This window comes from Acinonyx jubatus, chromosome E2 (assembly GCF_027475565.1).
Source record: "Acinonyx jubatus isolate Ajub_Pintada_27869175 chromosome E2, VMU_Ajub_asm_v1.0, whole genome shotgun sequence".
Taxonomy (NCBI): domain Eukaryota; kingdom Metazoa; phylum Chordata; class Mammalia; order Carnivora; family Felidae; genus Acinonyx; species Acinonyx jubatus.
The window spans coordinates 41,710,840-41,726,271 of NC_069396.1; the positions used below are offsets into that span (position 1 = coordinate 41,710,840).

The following is a 15,432-nucleotide window of genomic DNA, read 5'->3' on the forward strand; positions in this document are numbered from 1 at the left end:
CAGACCCGCAGATGGGGGTGTTGTTTCCCTGGACGACCGTGGATTGCAGGATCTGCCAGATGGATTTTCAAAAGCCATCAGAGACTGAAAAGGAAGCTGAGGAGCTGAAGGTCAAATGTTCAGGCTGGTGGGTTTTGATTGCAAAGGCCAGGTAATCCCGCAGCCTCGCTCCTGAGCCCTATTGATTATGAGTGTCTGGAAATAGCCACATGCAATCAGATCCGGCCATTCCCCAGCTCCAGCCCCAAACAACCAACTCATTTACCACTGCCCCACTATAACTGAGCCTTCTCTCCCAAAGGCTGGGGACATGGGGACCGGGAAAGGGGCACGCCAGAACAGAGGAAGGGAAAGGCCTGCCCAGGTGGCCACAGTGGGGAGCCAGGTCTGTAGGAAACCAGGGTCTAGCTCTCTGCTGTGGAGCCAGAAGGCCCCTGGGGACCAACCTGCTCATTCCGGCCCACCCAGCATGGAGCCTTTCCAACTGGGAGACCCACACTGCAGACCCATTTCTATACTCAAAGGCCGCACAAGCAGCTGTGTCTGCACCAGACAATCAGCTGGCTTGGCAAAGCAGGGACAGACTGAAGGAGAACTTTTAACAGTGGTCCTGAAAGTCAGCCATGACCAAAGCACAGAATATTATTCCTGTATTATTGAAGATTATGCTTCAAAATAGCCAACTGCTAACAGCTGTTCCCTGACCAATCAGGTCCTGGGTTTTAAACCCTCCAGTCAAGTGCCATGTGGCTCCCCAGATGGTGGCTGTGGGGAAACATAGTGAGATTTGCTCAGATTTTCCCACTGGATGGTAGAGTCCCTAAGGCAGGGACAGACAGGCCTTTCCTCCCACTGCCCCAAAAGACATCCACCCTCCAGGACAGGCACTCCCCAATTTCACACAAGAGTCAGCCCTACATAAAAAGCAAGCAGACAGAAGAGAAAATGCACTCAGATGCTCCCCTACATTTCCAGACAGAAACTCCAGTGAGGTCCTGCTCACACCCTCCCCTAGCCCCCCCACCCAGGCCCACGTCTCCAACTGCAGGACCGGCACTCCTGGAGACAGTAGGGAGCCACAGGGAGGATCACAGACAGCCAGCTCACAACCCCGGGTGCTGCAGAGGGGCCCCGGCTCTTTGTGGGGTATGCCACTGGCAGCTAAGTGACCGCCTAGAGTGCAGGAAGGGTCTGGAAGGAATCCTCTTACCAAGACCAGACCTACACTCTCACCAGGAACCTTCTCACCACAGCTGAACCAGTCACCAGGGTTTTGTAGCAAACCATACTGACACTCTTCACTTTCACGGACCCTGAAGGTCTGGGCTTGCGACAGAGCCCAGAGTGGACAGCTTATCTCTGCTCCACAAGGTCTGGGACCTCAACAGCAGGACCCAAGGGCTGGGACTTGGGAGTCACCTGTTCTGATGGGTGGTCTGGCTGTCAGCTGGGCCTCCACTCCTCTCCATGAGGTCCCTCCTACATGGGCCCCCTCACGGCATGGCAGCCGGGTTCAAGGGCCAGTGTCCCTGAGTAGGACCAGGTACAAACCACAGTGCACTTTATCGTCTGTCTACAAGATGACCCTGCCACACTCACACATCGAGGCAGTCACCAGGTCCTGACCCAAGTCAAGCAGGAGGGGACAGATTCCACCTCTGCATAGGGAATGGCCACAAATATTACTGTGGTCATTTTGGGACATTACAAGCTGCCTGTCCCTGCCATCTACCACCTCACTTCAGTGTCACAAACATAACCGTCCCCACAGTGACCATCACTCTGACGACAGCCCTGGCGGTGCCTCATGAGCAGCACTGTCACTGTTCCCCAGATAAGGAATCAGAGGCCCCAGCAGTGGCGAGACCTGCTCCACAAAGGGGCCATGCTGAGCCGTCCGGCAAGCTTCCAGCAAGACGGGCCCCCAGGACCTGCACAGGCCACACCACCACACTGCTGTTTCCTTTCAAAGCAGGGCAGTTGTACGGATTCAACCAGGAATTTGATGAAGACTGACTATAAAGGCTACAACAGGATGGAGAGGTGGAACCCACCCTCCCAGGAGTACCCATGTCTCCAGGCCCGGATATGCTGATCTAACAGGAGGAGGCGTCCAGGAAGAATGGACTGAGGAAGGCCTGCCCCAGGCCAAACCTGAGGCCAGTTTCTCTGCAGGTACAAGACACTGTGGCAAGGCAGGCAGGGAGGTCCAGAGGACAGAGCAGACATCTGCCTCTGCACTCCCCCACACACCCCCACCCAGGCCTGGGCAGTGTAGAGCCTCTGGGGGCTCTCACTGGGCCTGGCTCACCTTGACCAAGGTGCCGCCCCATGTCTCTGGGAAGAAGACAGTACAACCTTCCGTGTCCACCCTGACTCGGGTATGGAGGCCAGTGGGAACTTGATCGTTACAGCAGGGACACATTTACGCCATCTGCCCTGAGGCCTCTGAGAGGGCCAGAACCTACGTGGCTGCTCAGTCACGTACTCCAGAGGCCAAGTGGATCAGGCATGGCCACTTCCCACCCTCCTCCCCCAGAGACAAGCAGGAGAATGTCCGCCAGGGAAGCACAGCCCACTTCTCTTCTGCCGTGAGTGCTGCCTAAAGCTGTCTTTACGGCAAAGCTGAAGGCCTGGGGCCAGGAAGCCCCAAAGCAAAAACATTACCAACCTGTGAGCCTAGATCCCTTGCCCCAAGATGACAGAAGAGGGATCTCTCAGGCCAACCAAAGAAGCTATGGAGTCTGCACTGAAGGGCCGGTGGGGAAGGGTGCTGCATGAGGCACAGGAGGCCCTGTCCTGGGGTCTGCACAGAGCAGCTCCCTGTAGCAGCCACAGGCCCACCAGCCCACCTGGTAATGAGTGATCGAGGACACTAGGCAGCGAGGGCTGCAATTCAGACGTTTGCCCAGAATGACCACCCTCCAGGCAGGAACGACATGCTGAAGGTGATGAGCATCTTCCGGGATCCCCTGAGCACCTCAAGCACCCACGGTGAAGTACAGCGTCTGACTCAGCACCTCTGTGCAGGCAGCATGGCTCCCAAGGTGGGTGGACATGGCCAAGGGCCCTGGAGCTGGTAGAGGCCGTGGATGATGGGGAGGAGGCCTCTGAGCACAGCCCAGCCCTGGTCCCACACTCTTCACACAGCACAAGCCTAGAGCCACTGACCTGTCTCATGGGTGAGCCAACTGAGGCAGGGCCTCCATCTGAGCCAGAGACAGGCACACGACAGGCATCCCGCAATGCCACATTAGCGATGGGCCTCAGAGAATGGTCCCAGGCTGCCCTCTCTGACCCGAGCCAACCCCCATGACACCCAAGGTGGGGCCGCCTCCCACTGATGCCATGCAGGAGTGATGGTTCACTGGGGCCACAGCCTCTGACATTTTAACAAAGCTGAGAATCCAGAATTTCAAGATTAATAAATAGTACCTCCAAACAAACATGACCACAGTCTGTGGCTCTGACACCCCTTCCCAACCAAGGCCGCAGGCTTCTGGCCCTGAGCAGACAGTCAATGGGCCTGACCACTGACACCCCGCCCCCCATCCCCGGCTACTCTTTCCCTCCTTGTCACCACAGGCCAGACCCTTCCCCCTGCCCCAACCCCAGCGGTGGTCAGCAGCCCAGACTGCTCCTTACTTTCCCATCCAGGTGGCATAGCTGGCAGGAAGCCTGGGCACAAATAGGGTTGACTTCCCGGTGCCGACATCAATTGTGCCGTAGCAGCCTGGATCCGTGACGCCAAACGCCCAGTGAAAGAAGGACTCCTGTGGTGAGAACAAGGACCCTGGTTACCCGGTCAGCAGGACAAAAACATGAGGCACAGGGAGAGGTGTGGGGTGTCAGAGTGAGCACCGAGCACCCTGGAAAGTCAGCTCAGGGCCCCCCAGCCCCACACAGTTGTCCATCTATCCACTCTGTCCCCTGACAGCTGCGGGCTGTCTCCCACTTCCGGGATTTGGCATGGGGCAGCCCGGCTGGCTCCTCCCACCCTGCTTTCAGCTTTCTCTGATGATGCACAGTTCACGACATGCCCCAGCCCCACCTGCACCCCTCACCGGCAACACCCTCATGCCCCCCCAAAGGGCACCCTAGGGCACGCCAGGACATGGGTGCCCATGAGCACCACGGGTCCGGCTCAGCCCTGCCCGCGCCTCTCTGCTGCCCCCATGCCCGAACGTGGGCAAGATGCCACTCTGACTTAGACACCGAGGCCAGACATCTGCACGGAAAGGAGTCCTCCATTTAGGACTTCTTACTTCCTTCTCCCACCCCCGGGGCAGCTGATGACTTCAGTGTTTAGCAATAAACATGGAGCTAAAATAATGTTCGAAAGGTATGAAGTGGAGGAGGATCTCTTCTAAAATTAACCTTGCATAACAGCAGTCAGGGAGCCAAAGGCTGAATTTAGGAGATTGATTTTTAAACCACAAAATACGTAAACCTCAGGAAGCATCAAGACTAGGCAGAAAAGCCTTACTGAGACCTCCACGTCTCTAGCAACCAGGGGACTGCAGGCTTGCAGCTGCAAGAACAATGTGGCATGGGGAAATGTGCAGCGGGAGCCACTTGCGGCATAAAAACACCACAATGGCTCTCAGCAGCCGACAGCCCATCTGTGTCCTGTGCAGGGGACACAGCCCAGCTGGGGAGGCCACCACTTGCCGCCCCTCCACACTCAGGTCCCCTTCACATTTCCCTGACTCCTCCTGGCCTGGATGCTGGACAGCCATGTCCCCAGGGAGGTTCCGGAGTTCCCAGGGTGCCAGGCCCCAGATCTGCAAGTGGCAGGGAGGAGAAGGGAGCCCTATACTTGGAGTCCAGAGATGCGACTCTAATTAGTCCCAGCTCCCCCTCTGGCAAGTCATTTCCTCTCGGAGCCTCGGTTGCATCATCTATAGAGTGAGTGCGATGCTAAGATCGATGAGTGGGGCTGGCTCAGGGCGTCTCCGGCTTTCTGGGTGAGCCTCTCTGCTCAGTGCCTTTGCTCCTGTTCCTGGGAACTGAGTGATGCCAGCGATTCCCAGCCAAGGCCGCCACATCCAGGCTGCAGCTAGGCTACCCCTACTACCCTCCCCCGCACAGGGTTCCAGATCCTTAAGGAGTCCCTAGTCTACTTCCCAGGTCAGGAAACTGAAGCCCGGTGAGGGTCAGTGAGTCAGCAATGGCCAAACCATGATGAATGTCTGGGCCTCCTACTCCTGCTCAGCACCCTGTTCACACGCCCCCTCCTGGACGTCTACAGCCCCCTGCAGCCCCCGTCTTCCCTAGCACAGGAAGAATCTGGCCCCAGGAAGTCAGACCTCCCCATCTGCACCTCTGCCCAGCCCACCCTCTTACCACCCACTCCTGTGGACACTACCCTCTTCCCCAGCCTGGAACACCCACACCCAACTGCACTTCTCAGAATTCACCCTGGCCTTCAAGGGCCCACACCGAATACTGCTTCTTCCGTGAGGCCTTCTTGCCTACTTGCTCCCCCAAGAATGTCATCTTTCTGTATTCTGACCTAAGAGCTGAGACTGGCTGGCATCAGCTCTGCCTTCAACCACAGCTAGGAGGGATCTGCCCCTCCAGACTATTGGGTATGGGCTTCCTGGGTGCCCACACCTCGACCTGCCCTCAGAGAGCCTCTGCAGGGTCCCCTTGGGGGTAAAGCTGCCCAGGGCCTACCAGGCCCGATGGTGGAGGAGGGCGGGCAGCCCACAGAAGGCCGGATGCACGCTTACAGGAAGCTACCAGGGTGGGCTCACCTGGCGGAAGAGGACCCCGGTGTCGGTGCAGTAGCGCTGTGTCTCCTCCCCGCCCTGCAGCAGCACCACAGAGCCCGCCTGCACAGCCGGGTTCTTCCGCAGCCGCTCACACAGGCGCCGCCTGTTCAGGGCAAAGAGTGCCAACGGCACCTTCAAGGTTTCATTCCCCAGCCAAAACGAAGGTCTGCAAGACACAAACACACATTGCCACATAGGCTCTGTTAGCGCCACCAAGCACGTCCGCCACCCGTGGCCTCAGGTGACTGGAGGGCCGAGCCTGCTGTGGGACCCCCATTAGCATGGGGCAAGCTGGTCTAACCTCAATCTGCCTGACCTAGAGACAGCCCCTCGCTGGGCTGCCGAAGACCACAGGGCCCCCTTGGCTGCACCCTTCCCTGCTGTCCCCGAACGCCGGGCCCCGAGAACAGATGAGGGAAAACAGCATCTGTTTAACCAGCTGGCAGGTGAGGCCCATGGAGGGAAGCCTACAATGGCTTGGAGACGCACTCAACTTCTGCCCTCAAGGATCCTACTATCCATGCAAGAATGAGCTGTAACCTGGCCCAGACAACACTGGATCCCTGCCCAGTGCCTTTATAATGCTGTCTTCTCAAGTCACAGACCCAGCATCCTGGGCCGGGACATCCACCTGGCCTCAGCACACACATACACAGGACACCCAGTACCAGGGCCTGAAGGGAGTCTGTGCCAAGGGGATCATGGTGAGATGGACTGGGCAGTGGCAGCCCTCAGGGTGCTCTCCTGAAGGACCCACATCACAGGAGAGCAGGTGGATGTCTCTCCCCACCCCCACCCCAATCCCCTCTACACTGAGAAAACAGCTCACCCTCCCAGCACCTACCCCCCAAAGTCCACCTGCCTCCAGACCCTGCATCTCATGTCTATTCCCCGGTTGCTCCAGCATCAAGTTTTCCCTCTCAGGATCGCTCTTTGTAACCAACGTACAGGAACCTCACCCTCGTAAAAAATAAATAAGGAAAAACACTTACTCCCCTTGACCGCAACGCCCCTCCAACAGTTGATGTCTCTGTCCCCTTTGCAGGAAATATCCTCTGCAGTCACTCAAGTCCACTGTTCTACTGCCCATGCTCTCCTCGATCCCCTCCCTGGCCTTGGCCGGGTCACAGTGACCCCTGTTCCTGAACCTGCACCCAAAATCCTCATGTGGCTTCCCGGTCCTCGCCTAGCTTCTGGGTTCCTAGGCACCTGGGGGCCACTCTTTCCACAGCCCCCCACCAGGCTCAGGCTTGCTCCCCCCTCAGTGCCACCTCCAGCTGGAGGAACCCCTCTCCTGCCTGGACAACCACAGGGACCTCTCCAGGCTCTCTCAGTCCCAGCTTCCCCCAACCAGAGGGACACTTTACAATGCAAATCGGAGCAGGCCCTCCCCTACCCACCCCCTCTGCTACCTAGTGCACTTGGCCCAGAGCTACCAGGCACTGAGGGGATGCAGCCCCACTCTGCCTGCACTAGCACTCCAGTTCTTCCCCAAACAACAAGAACACTCCCCAGGGGCCTGGATGGCTCCCGTTCTCACTGTATCCGGGCCTCTGCAGAAACGGCCACTTTCCAGAAGCTTTCCAATACTCTGTCCAAGACTTATCCCCTACTCTCCTGACTCCTCTCTAGAGCACAGGGCACTGGCTGACATCATTTATTTACTTGCTCATGGTCTCCCCAGGTAAAACGTAAGCTCTAGGAGGGCAGGAACCTCACCTTCTTTCTGCAAGAATGACCAAACAGAGGACAGGGGACAGAAGACAGAGGTAACATCCTAGCAAGTGTGCTGGGGACTAGGAAGGCTGCCCGGCCAGGCCCAGGGGGCGGCGGGGGAGTCAGGCAAGTGCATGTGGTGTGTGTCCCAGGGAAGGGGGCAGCAGGTGAGCACGCAGGCCCAAGAGGGCAGAAACAGCCCAGAGCTGGTTGAGAAAGAAGGCTCTGCCAGGGACCACAATGAGAGCCAGGCACCGCACTCACCTGGCCATGGGCCCCTCAGAGACGGGGACACATGAGCAGGTGACACCCCCATGCACATCATGGCTTAAAAGCCACCGCATTCTGGTCTTCCCCGGCTTTCCTCTTTACACGTACAGCTCTCTCCTCTCTCCCCCCACTTAGCACCCTCCAGATCCACTTTCCCTGCTCCGCCCAGGTCCCCCTAGCACTTCAGTAAGGCTCCAGGTGGATTTAGCCGCTGGGAGGCAGGGCAGGAGACTAAAGGGTGGAGGGAGGACACAGAATCCATTCCCTGCTCTCCCTGGTGAGCTGGAACCTGATGGCTGGTTGTCCCGCCCCGCAGGACCACAGCTTGGCTTCCCTGGCTCCTGACCAGCTTCCCTCCTCTTCTCTCCCAGGTCCCCTTAACCTGCCCACAGCTCTGTAAACTGACCCTGCATGAAACTCTCTTCATCACCCCTTTGAGTGAGGCCCTGCCAGGTCCCTGGCTGAAATGACACATCTACCTTCTTTTTTTTTTTATTTTAATTTTTTAATGTGTATTTATTTTTGAGAGAGAGAGAGAGAGAGAGAGAGTGTGTGTGTGTGTGTGTGTGTGTGTGTGTGTGTGTGTGAGAGAGAGAGAGAGAGAGAGAGAGCGCAGGGGAGAGGCAGAGAGAGACAGACAGAATCCGAAGCAGCTTCCAGGCTCTGAGCTGTCAGCACAGAGCCCAACACAGGGATTGAACCTGTGAACCACGAGATCATGACCTGAGCCGAAATCAGGTGCTTAACCGACTGAGCCACCCAGGTGCCCCGACACATCCACCTTCTGACACATAGGCAATCTGTATGTACTGGTGCTCACTGGGGAGGTCCGCCTCCACGCACAAGAAAGTAATCCCATGGAGACAGATCTGGGCCTGCTCTGGTCACTGCCACCCCAGTGCCTAGCACTCCGCTTGGCACACAGCAAGTACTCAATAAATATCTGCTGAGTAAACAACGGTCACAATGTGGGGCCACCCACACAGCTGTGCAGATCAGAAGTTGCCACGTCGGCTCCAGTGGGGCAGGAAGCAGGACCCTTGGGCCCACCCTGGCCCAGAAAGGGAGGAAGGGTCACGCACACCCCACACGTGTCGACAGGGCTAGAGCTCCCCACCCCAGTCCCTGGGCCTTGCCCTTACAGAAGGGTTGTACAGGGGCCAGGACTTCCTCTGAGCTGGGCTGCTTTTCTGCTGTGCTCAGCCACAAGGATCAAAGGGCAGAGGTGACAGCTCGTGAACATGCCTGCATCCCAGCTGGCCATGCAGTCAGGAACCGAAAGTGCAGCCACCAGCACCCGCACGGCCCCCCACACTCTTTCCCCTCACTCAGCAAATCCCAGGGAGGGGATGGCACAGGGAAGAACCTCATCTCTACAGACTCCCCAGTGGCCCAGCGGGAGCATCACTAAGACACTGCTGCAGGTGGCCTCGGCCAAAGTTGCCCACATGCACAAAGACTCCATAGCGCAACTGGCTGAAAATGCCCAGTTACAGCCAGCACCCATCCCCTCGCCCGGCCCACCTCATCCCCCACTACTCCTCACCCCTCTCCCTGACCCTCTCTCCTTAAACACACCAGACACTAGGTCCACCTGGCCTGCCACCATGCCCCCACCAGGAAGGCTCTCAGAAGAAGAGCTGGGCTTCCTTTTGTCCAGAACCTTCTGAGAGGCCTACATGTTTCAGAGCATCTGGACTGGGACCTTCTGGCCCAAGGGCCAAGCAGCCCAGAACAAGACAGGTAACTTGTTAAGAATACTGTCTAGGAGCGTCAGCTGTTATTGTGAAGAAAACGTGCAATACTCCCTAAGTCTCCATGGGGCTCAGCCCGAACGGAGAAGGGCAGCCCAGGCCAGCCCAGGAGCTGCATTACTGCAGGGCACCCCCAGAATCAAGGTTTATAGAGACGCGCCCTTTAATTTCTCCGGACGTAAACCAACCCTCTCCCCCCATCCCCAACAGAACATGGGGCCCAGAGCCAGTGCAGGTGACTTCCCGCAAGCTCAGCAAAAGCAGCACCAATAAAACGCCTCCACCTAGTTTCCACTGACGCTTTCACAGATCCCCAGAATTGAAAAGGCAAAAGCCAGGTCATCCCCAAGTGCCAGCGTAAATAAGTCAGCAGAGGCTGGCACACCAGCTCTGGGGCACCGGAGAGACCCAGAGAACAAACTCCGGTCCCCACAGGCCAGCCCACCCCTACCAACCGCCAGGGCCCAGGAAGCAGCCAGTGACCAGGAGTGGGGCCAGCCTCGGGGAGAGTGTGACGCTGCTGTCCCTGCAACCCATTCCTATCCCCCCAAACCATACTGAGCCACCCCCTCCTTTGCCTCAGTGGCCACCTGCGGGGTTCTCACCCACGGGGGATTCACCCATGAGGATTCACACACAGAACTTAGGGATTCCATCTTCTTGGGTGGGGAAAAAGTAGATCTTTCTTGCCTCTAACCTCTCATTCAACTGTACATTTTCTTCAGTTATTATTAATGTAAGGAACTAACCAAGGCAGCATCAGCAGTGTATGAATCTGTCACCAGCAACAATCATATGTGTTTTCCTATCATATTACTGATGTCATGGGATCTCAAAATATCACTCTTGTTCATCGCTACTTCATAATTAGGGTGGTCATTAGGCCTGCTGTTTTTATGACTTAATGTGTTATAAAGAAGCATATATTACTATACAGCAAATTTATTAACATTTTAATAATTGTATTTCAATGTAATTAGTTTTCCTTGTAATTCTCTGTATTTTATTTTATGCATTTAAAATTTTTTTTTCATGTTTATTTATTTTTGAGAGACAGAGAAAGAGAGCAAGTGGGCATGAGCGGGGGTGGGGGGTAGGGGGGCAGAGAGACAGTGAGACACAGGATCTGAAGCAGACTCCAGGCTCTAAGCTGTCAGCACAGAGCCCGACTCGGGGCTCGAAACCACAAACTGCGGGATCATGGCCTGAGCCGAAGTAGGACACTTAACCGACTGAGCCACCCAGGAGCCCCTATTTCATGCACTTAAAAACATGTTGAGAAGGGTGCACAGGCCTCACCAATGGGCATGGGGTCCACAGCACAGACAAGGACAAGATCCCCGCACTAGAGTGTAATGCCACTTCTAGATGGGGCCCACACTGCTAAGTTCCCAGCAAGAAAGACCAGCCATGGGCCTCTGCTTCCTCACCCTCAGCCTTCAGCTTGGGCTGGGCCCCAAGCCCACTGGCTGGCTGTCAGCAAGGGCAACCCACTCACCCTGGCTGGAGGGGCCTAGAGGCAGCTGACCAACACTCCCCCACCCTGCCTCCCTCTTTCCTGGGAAGGGTCAGGGGGGTCTAAGCATACACAGAGACCAAGAGAGAGAGAGCTATGGAGTCAGGACCAGGCCTGGAAAAGGGCCAGAGGAGGGCAAAGGAGCACTCAAAGGCCAGCCTGCCTCCCACAGACCCACCCCTACCCACCCACCAGCGTCAGCCTGACACCTCTTCTCCAGGAGCAAAAGGTTCGTATCAGGGTGGGGACAGGCTTTGATCCAGAACCTGACTCCTCCAGTTACTTTCTCTCCCTAAAAATGCTGACTCCGGCATGACCTATGACCCAACAGGTACACACCAAGGGCAGCTCATCTGCTTTTCCACACTGGCAAAGGCTCCCTGGGAAGCAGCTCCCTGGGAGCCACTCGGTTAAAGAATTAAAGGTATTTCTTGGGGCGCTTGGGTAGCTCAGTTGACTAAGTGTCCGACTTCAGCTCAGGTCAGGATCTGGCTGGCTGGGAGTTCCAGCCCTGCGTTGGGCTCTGTGCTGACAGCTCGGAGCCTGGAACCCGCTTCGGATTCTGTGTCCCCCTCTCTCTCCGCCCCACTCCTTCTCGTGCTCTCTCTCTGTCTTTCAAAAATGAATAAACATTAAAAAAAATTTTTTTAAGGTATTTCTTCATCTTACTTGGAATTCTGTCTCCCCCCCCCCCCCCCCGCCACATTTCCTTTCCTCAATCACTGAGAGCCTCCTTGCAAAGCAGGACAGCACACTGGATTAAAGTTCCCCTTTTATTCATTAGGCATCACATCACCCAGCACCAATCACAGGGTGGCCAAATGGCCCTGAAGGTACAAAATGACCTGATCCCTGGGATCCAAGGATGCCAGAAGAGGCATAAAGGGAAGCCACATCTCAACCACAACTGGCAGGTGTGCTGACACGGAAAAGCATCCTGCCAGCGGAGAAAACTGGGAATCTCTGGAGTTCTGAGCAGGAAGCTTGTATCAGAGGCCAGGAGGGAGGGCAGTCAGGAAAGGTTTCTAGGAGGAGGAATCATCTAAGCTGGGCCTGCACGTATGTGAATAGTTACATCGGAGGCCAAGGGCACTCCAGGGCCAGCAGGTGAGTGGGCACAGCCAAGAAGAGAAAGGAAAAAGCCAGGTGAGGGAGGAGATGTAGGCAGCTCTGGGTGCAGCCAAGTCTCATCTCTGACCACGGAAGGCTCAGGCATGGCTCAAAGAGGGGGCACCAAGTGCTATGGGATGAGAGGTCGAGCTGTGAGGGAGGGCTTCAGAGCAGACCCTCTGGGGGCTATGGGACCCTCCATCTCATACATGACGTCCCTGCCCAAGCTGGTAGGACAGAGTGGGGTCAGCCCTGAAACACTCCCCAGGGGAGCTTTTTATTGCACCTGGTCTTCTAGTTGAATCTGAGATGCTAGTTTAGGGCTTCCAAGTGCTCCCCAAATCACATGCAGCACACTCCAGTCCCTGAGACTCTCACAGCCTCCCCTGGCCCAGGCTCTGGAGGACCCTGCAGGCAACCAAATTCGACCCCCCGAGGAGCCCATGACCGTGACTTGATGGCATAGTGTCTCATTACGTCTGACACCCTGATCTGTCCTGTGTGTGCAGATGGGCAGAATTTTGCTGGAAACACACTCAGAACCTACCCCCCTTAAAGAAGCTGCTAGGGTTTGACCTCAGATTCAAAGTGTCCGGCAGGATAGTCCCACACCACGGCCTGGGATGGCTCCTGCCAAGGAGGCCCTGTCAAGCTCCGGAAGCTCCCTGCACTTCCAGTGGTGCACCTCTCCAAGAACCCTGTCATTTTGTGTCACCTCCCTCACCATCCAGCCCAACCCCCCCCCCCCCCCCACCAAGGCCCAGAGGATCAGCTTTGCTGTAAGAGCCCTCCTTCCAGGATTCGGCCAGCTCCAGGCTCACGCCCATCCAAACAAGGAGTCTGGCTTCTCTGTACCTTCTCTGTACCTCTGGCTTGCTCTGAACCCAAATGCAGCCCCTGGAACTCGCTGTGGCCACCTAACTAGCCCAGATATAAATACAACAGACCCACATCTGGACACTGGCCTACACTTGCTCACTCTGCTCCTTCAGACAGGGTCATAGGCTGGGTTCAAGGATCTGACCCTGGGTTTTTTAACACTCATCTGGGATTGTGCATGCACAGTTCTCTGCCTGAGGGGCACCCAGAGACTGATACACACGTCATCCATTAAAGGTCGGCCCAGTACTGTCCCCAGAATACAGCAAGTGACCAATAAATGTTTGATTTGTATGTCCCAAGCTCTCTCAACCTTGGGGGCTACTTGAGGGGGCCATTTTCTGTTGCCATTCTCCCCGCCTTCCAAAAAGAGAAATGCAGTCAGTCCCCACTCTGATCTCAGTTCCTAGCAGGGCATTTGGGGCAGTGCCCCCTAGCTATGACTTCCTCTCCTAGCCCCCAGCACCACTGGGCCCATTTGCCCTACCCATTACTGGGCCTCCCCTTGAACTCACACACAGTCCAGGGTAGCAATCGTCTAAAGAGCACATATGATTAGATTAAACACTTGGATAGCTCCAGCCCCTCGGGACAAAGTCTGGAGAAGCCAACTGGGACACCACGCCCTCCAGCACAAGGATGCACCCCATTCTCCCCTGTCCCCAGCAGTCTTAACTCTCAACCTTTGTCACTCGCCCTTTGTTCAGATGTTCCCTCCTCTGGTACACTCCTCCCAACGCTGCAATGAACCCATCTGTCCACGCTTCCTCCCAGCAGGACCACTCACCCATTTTTTCCTGCAGAATTTAGGAAGCACCTACTGCATGCAAGGCACTTACTAGTGAGATCCAGGAGTGAACCAGCGAGAGGCCCTGACCTTACTTTCAAATGAGAAGACGAGAAACAAGTAAAATAAATGTACTATATAGTTTATCAGGAGGGGATAAGGGCTGCAGAAGTGAGATAAGTGCTGAGGGAAAGCGTCTCCGAGGTGACGTTTGGGCCCCGAAGGAAGCGGGAAAGTGGCCCTCTCGGGAGGGAATTCCAAGCCCTTTTCAAACACCGCCTCCTCCCGAGAGCACTGCGTCCCGGACGCCGGGGCAACGCCGCCTTCCCATCTGAGGGTCGTGGCAGTGAACGCGCCTGCAGACGCGAGCCCCTGCCTCGGTCACACAGCCGGGCCGCCACGCGCGCGGGTGTGTCTGAGCGCCAGGGTGATCCCGAGGACCACCCTGCAGCGGGCAGGGGAGCTCGGCTGCCCCTGACTCGGAGCGCGCAGCCAGCCCCCCGCGCGAAGAAGCGCGCTGTCCACGGCCACACAACTCAACCAGCGGGGCCCTCGCCCGGCGGCGGGGGCTATTGACCGGGAGACCCAGGCCCTCTCTCCGCGCCGCCTGCCAACGGCCAGGGACAGGAGCAGCACTCACCCGGTGGCCGCCGCCATGTTCGCTCGGCACCAGCGTCACGTGAAGTGAGGCATCAGCTGAGCCCGGCCAGGTCCCACGGCAGGAGGCAGGGCCGGGGCGGGGCCGGGGCGGGGCCGGTTGTCCACGCCCCGCCCCCTCCAGCGTCTAACTCCTGGAGACCCAGAGGAACTGAGCCTGCAAGAGAGGAGGATCCGTCTACTCACCGGCAACCCGCTGTACTCGAGGGGCAGGGCTGGAGTAGGGGGCAGGGGTCTTTCCAGGGTAGAAGGGAGTGTCCCCAGGCCACGGATACCTTGATTCAACCCCCCACCGGGCGTCTCAGCGCCCACCGGGGAAAGACACCCTGGGAGAGAGAGAGAGACCTTGACCCAATCTAGGGACAGGGAAGAGGTGATAACTGTAGCTTAAGAAGGGAAATGACCTGAGCAGAGGCCAGGACTACTGGAGCAACCAAAAAGTTCAGTGTCCAGGAGAGGGGATGTGGGAGTGAGAGGTAAGACCTCAGAGGTAAGCAAGGGGCAGATCCTGTAGGGCCTTGGAGATGGGGCTGGGAAGTTAGGTCCGGTAGGACCTTTTCAAGCTCCCTCAACTGCAGGATGGAGAAAGGCCCAGAGGCAGGGAAGCCAGTGAGGAGGGCTGGGGAGAAGTGGACCCAAGGAGGGCACAGTTCAGGAGGGAGAATCTACCAGAAGGTATCTCCCTTTGCTCTGCTGGGCACTGCTGTTGGGTGCAGCGTCCCCCAAAGAGTTGGAGGAAGGGGTGCCAAGGAGGGAGATGGGAAGCAGATGTTCTAAGGGAGCAACCTAAGCTGCAGGTGTTCTGGAATAACAGTAATACTAACAACTACTGCCAACAGGTACAGAGCACTTACTGTAACCCAATGCTTTGCAGAGTTAGCTCACTGAGTCCTCACAAGAGCTCTGCGCAGCAGTCTCTGTTCTTAATGCCTTTTAACAGATGAGGAAACTGAGGCCTGGAGAGGC

General features: G+C 56.8%; 1 protein-coding gene across 1 annotated transcript in view; it reads right to left on the reverse strand.

Annotated features, from left to right (window-relative positions):
* Positions 1 to 14,547, reverse strand: part of PEPD (peptidase D) — a 110,951-nt gene extending 96,404 nt beyond the window's left edge. The window contains exons 1-3 of the mRNA XM_027044898.2: positions 14,450 to 14,547; positions 5,760 to 5,943; positions 3,646 to 3,773 (exon numbers count right to left, since the gene is read on the reverse strand). Coding sequence (XP_026900699.2) covers positions 3,646 to 3,773; positions 5,760 to 5,943; positions 14,450 to 14,466 — 329 coding nt within the window. The 5' untranslated portion in view covers positions 14,467 to 14,547. The remainder of the gene's footprint in view (positions 1 to 3,645; positions 3,774 to 5,759; positions 5,944 to 14,449) is intronic.
* Between the last annotated feature and the right edge of the window lie 885 nt (positions 14,548 to 15,432).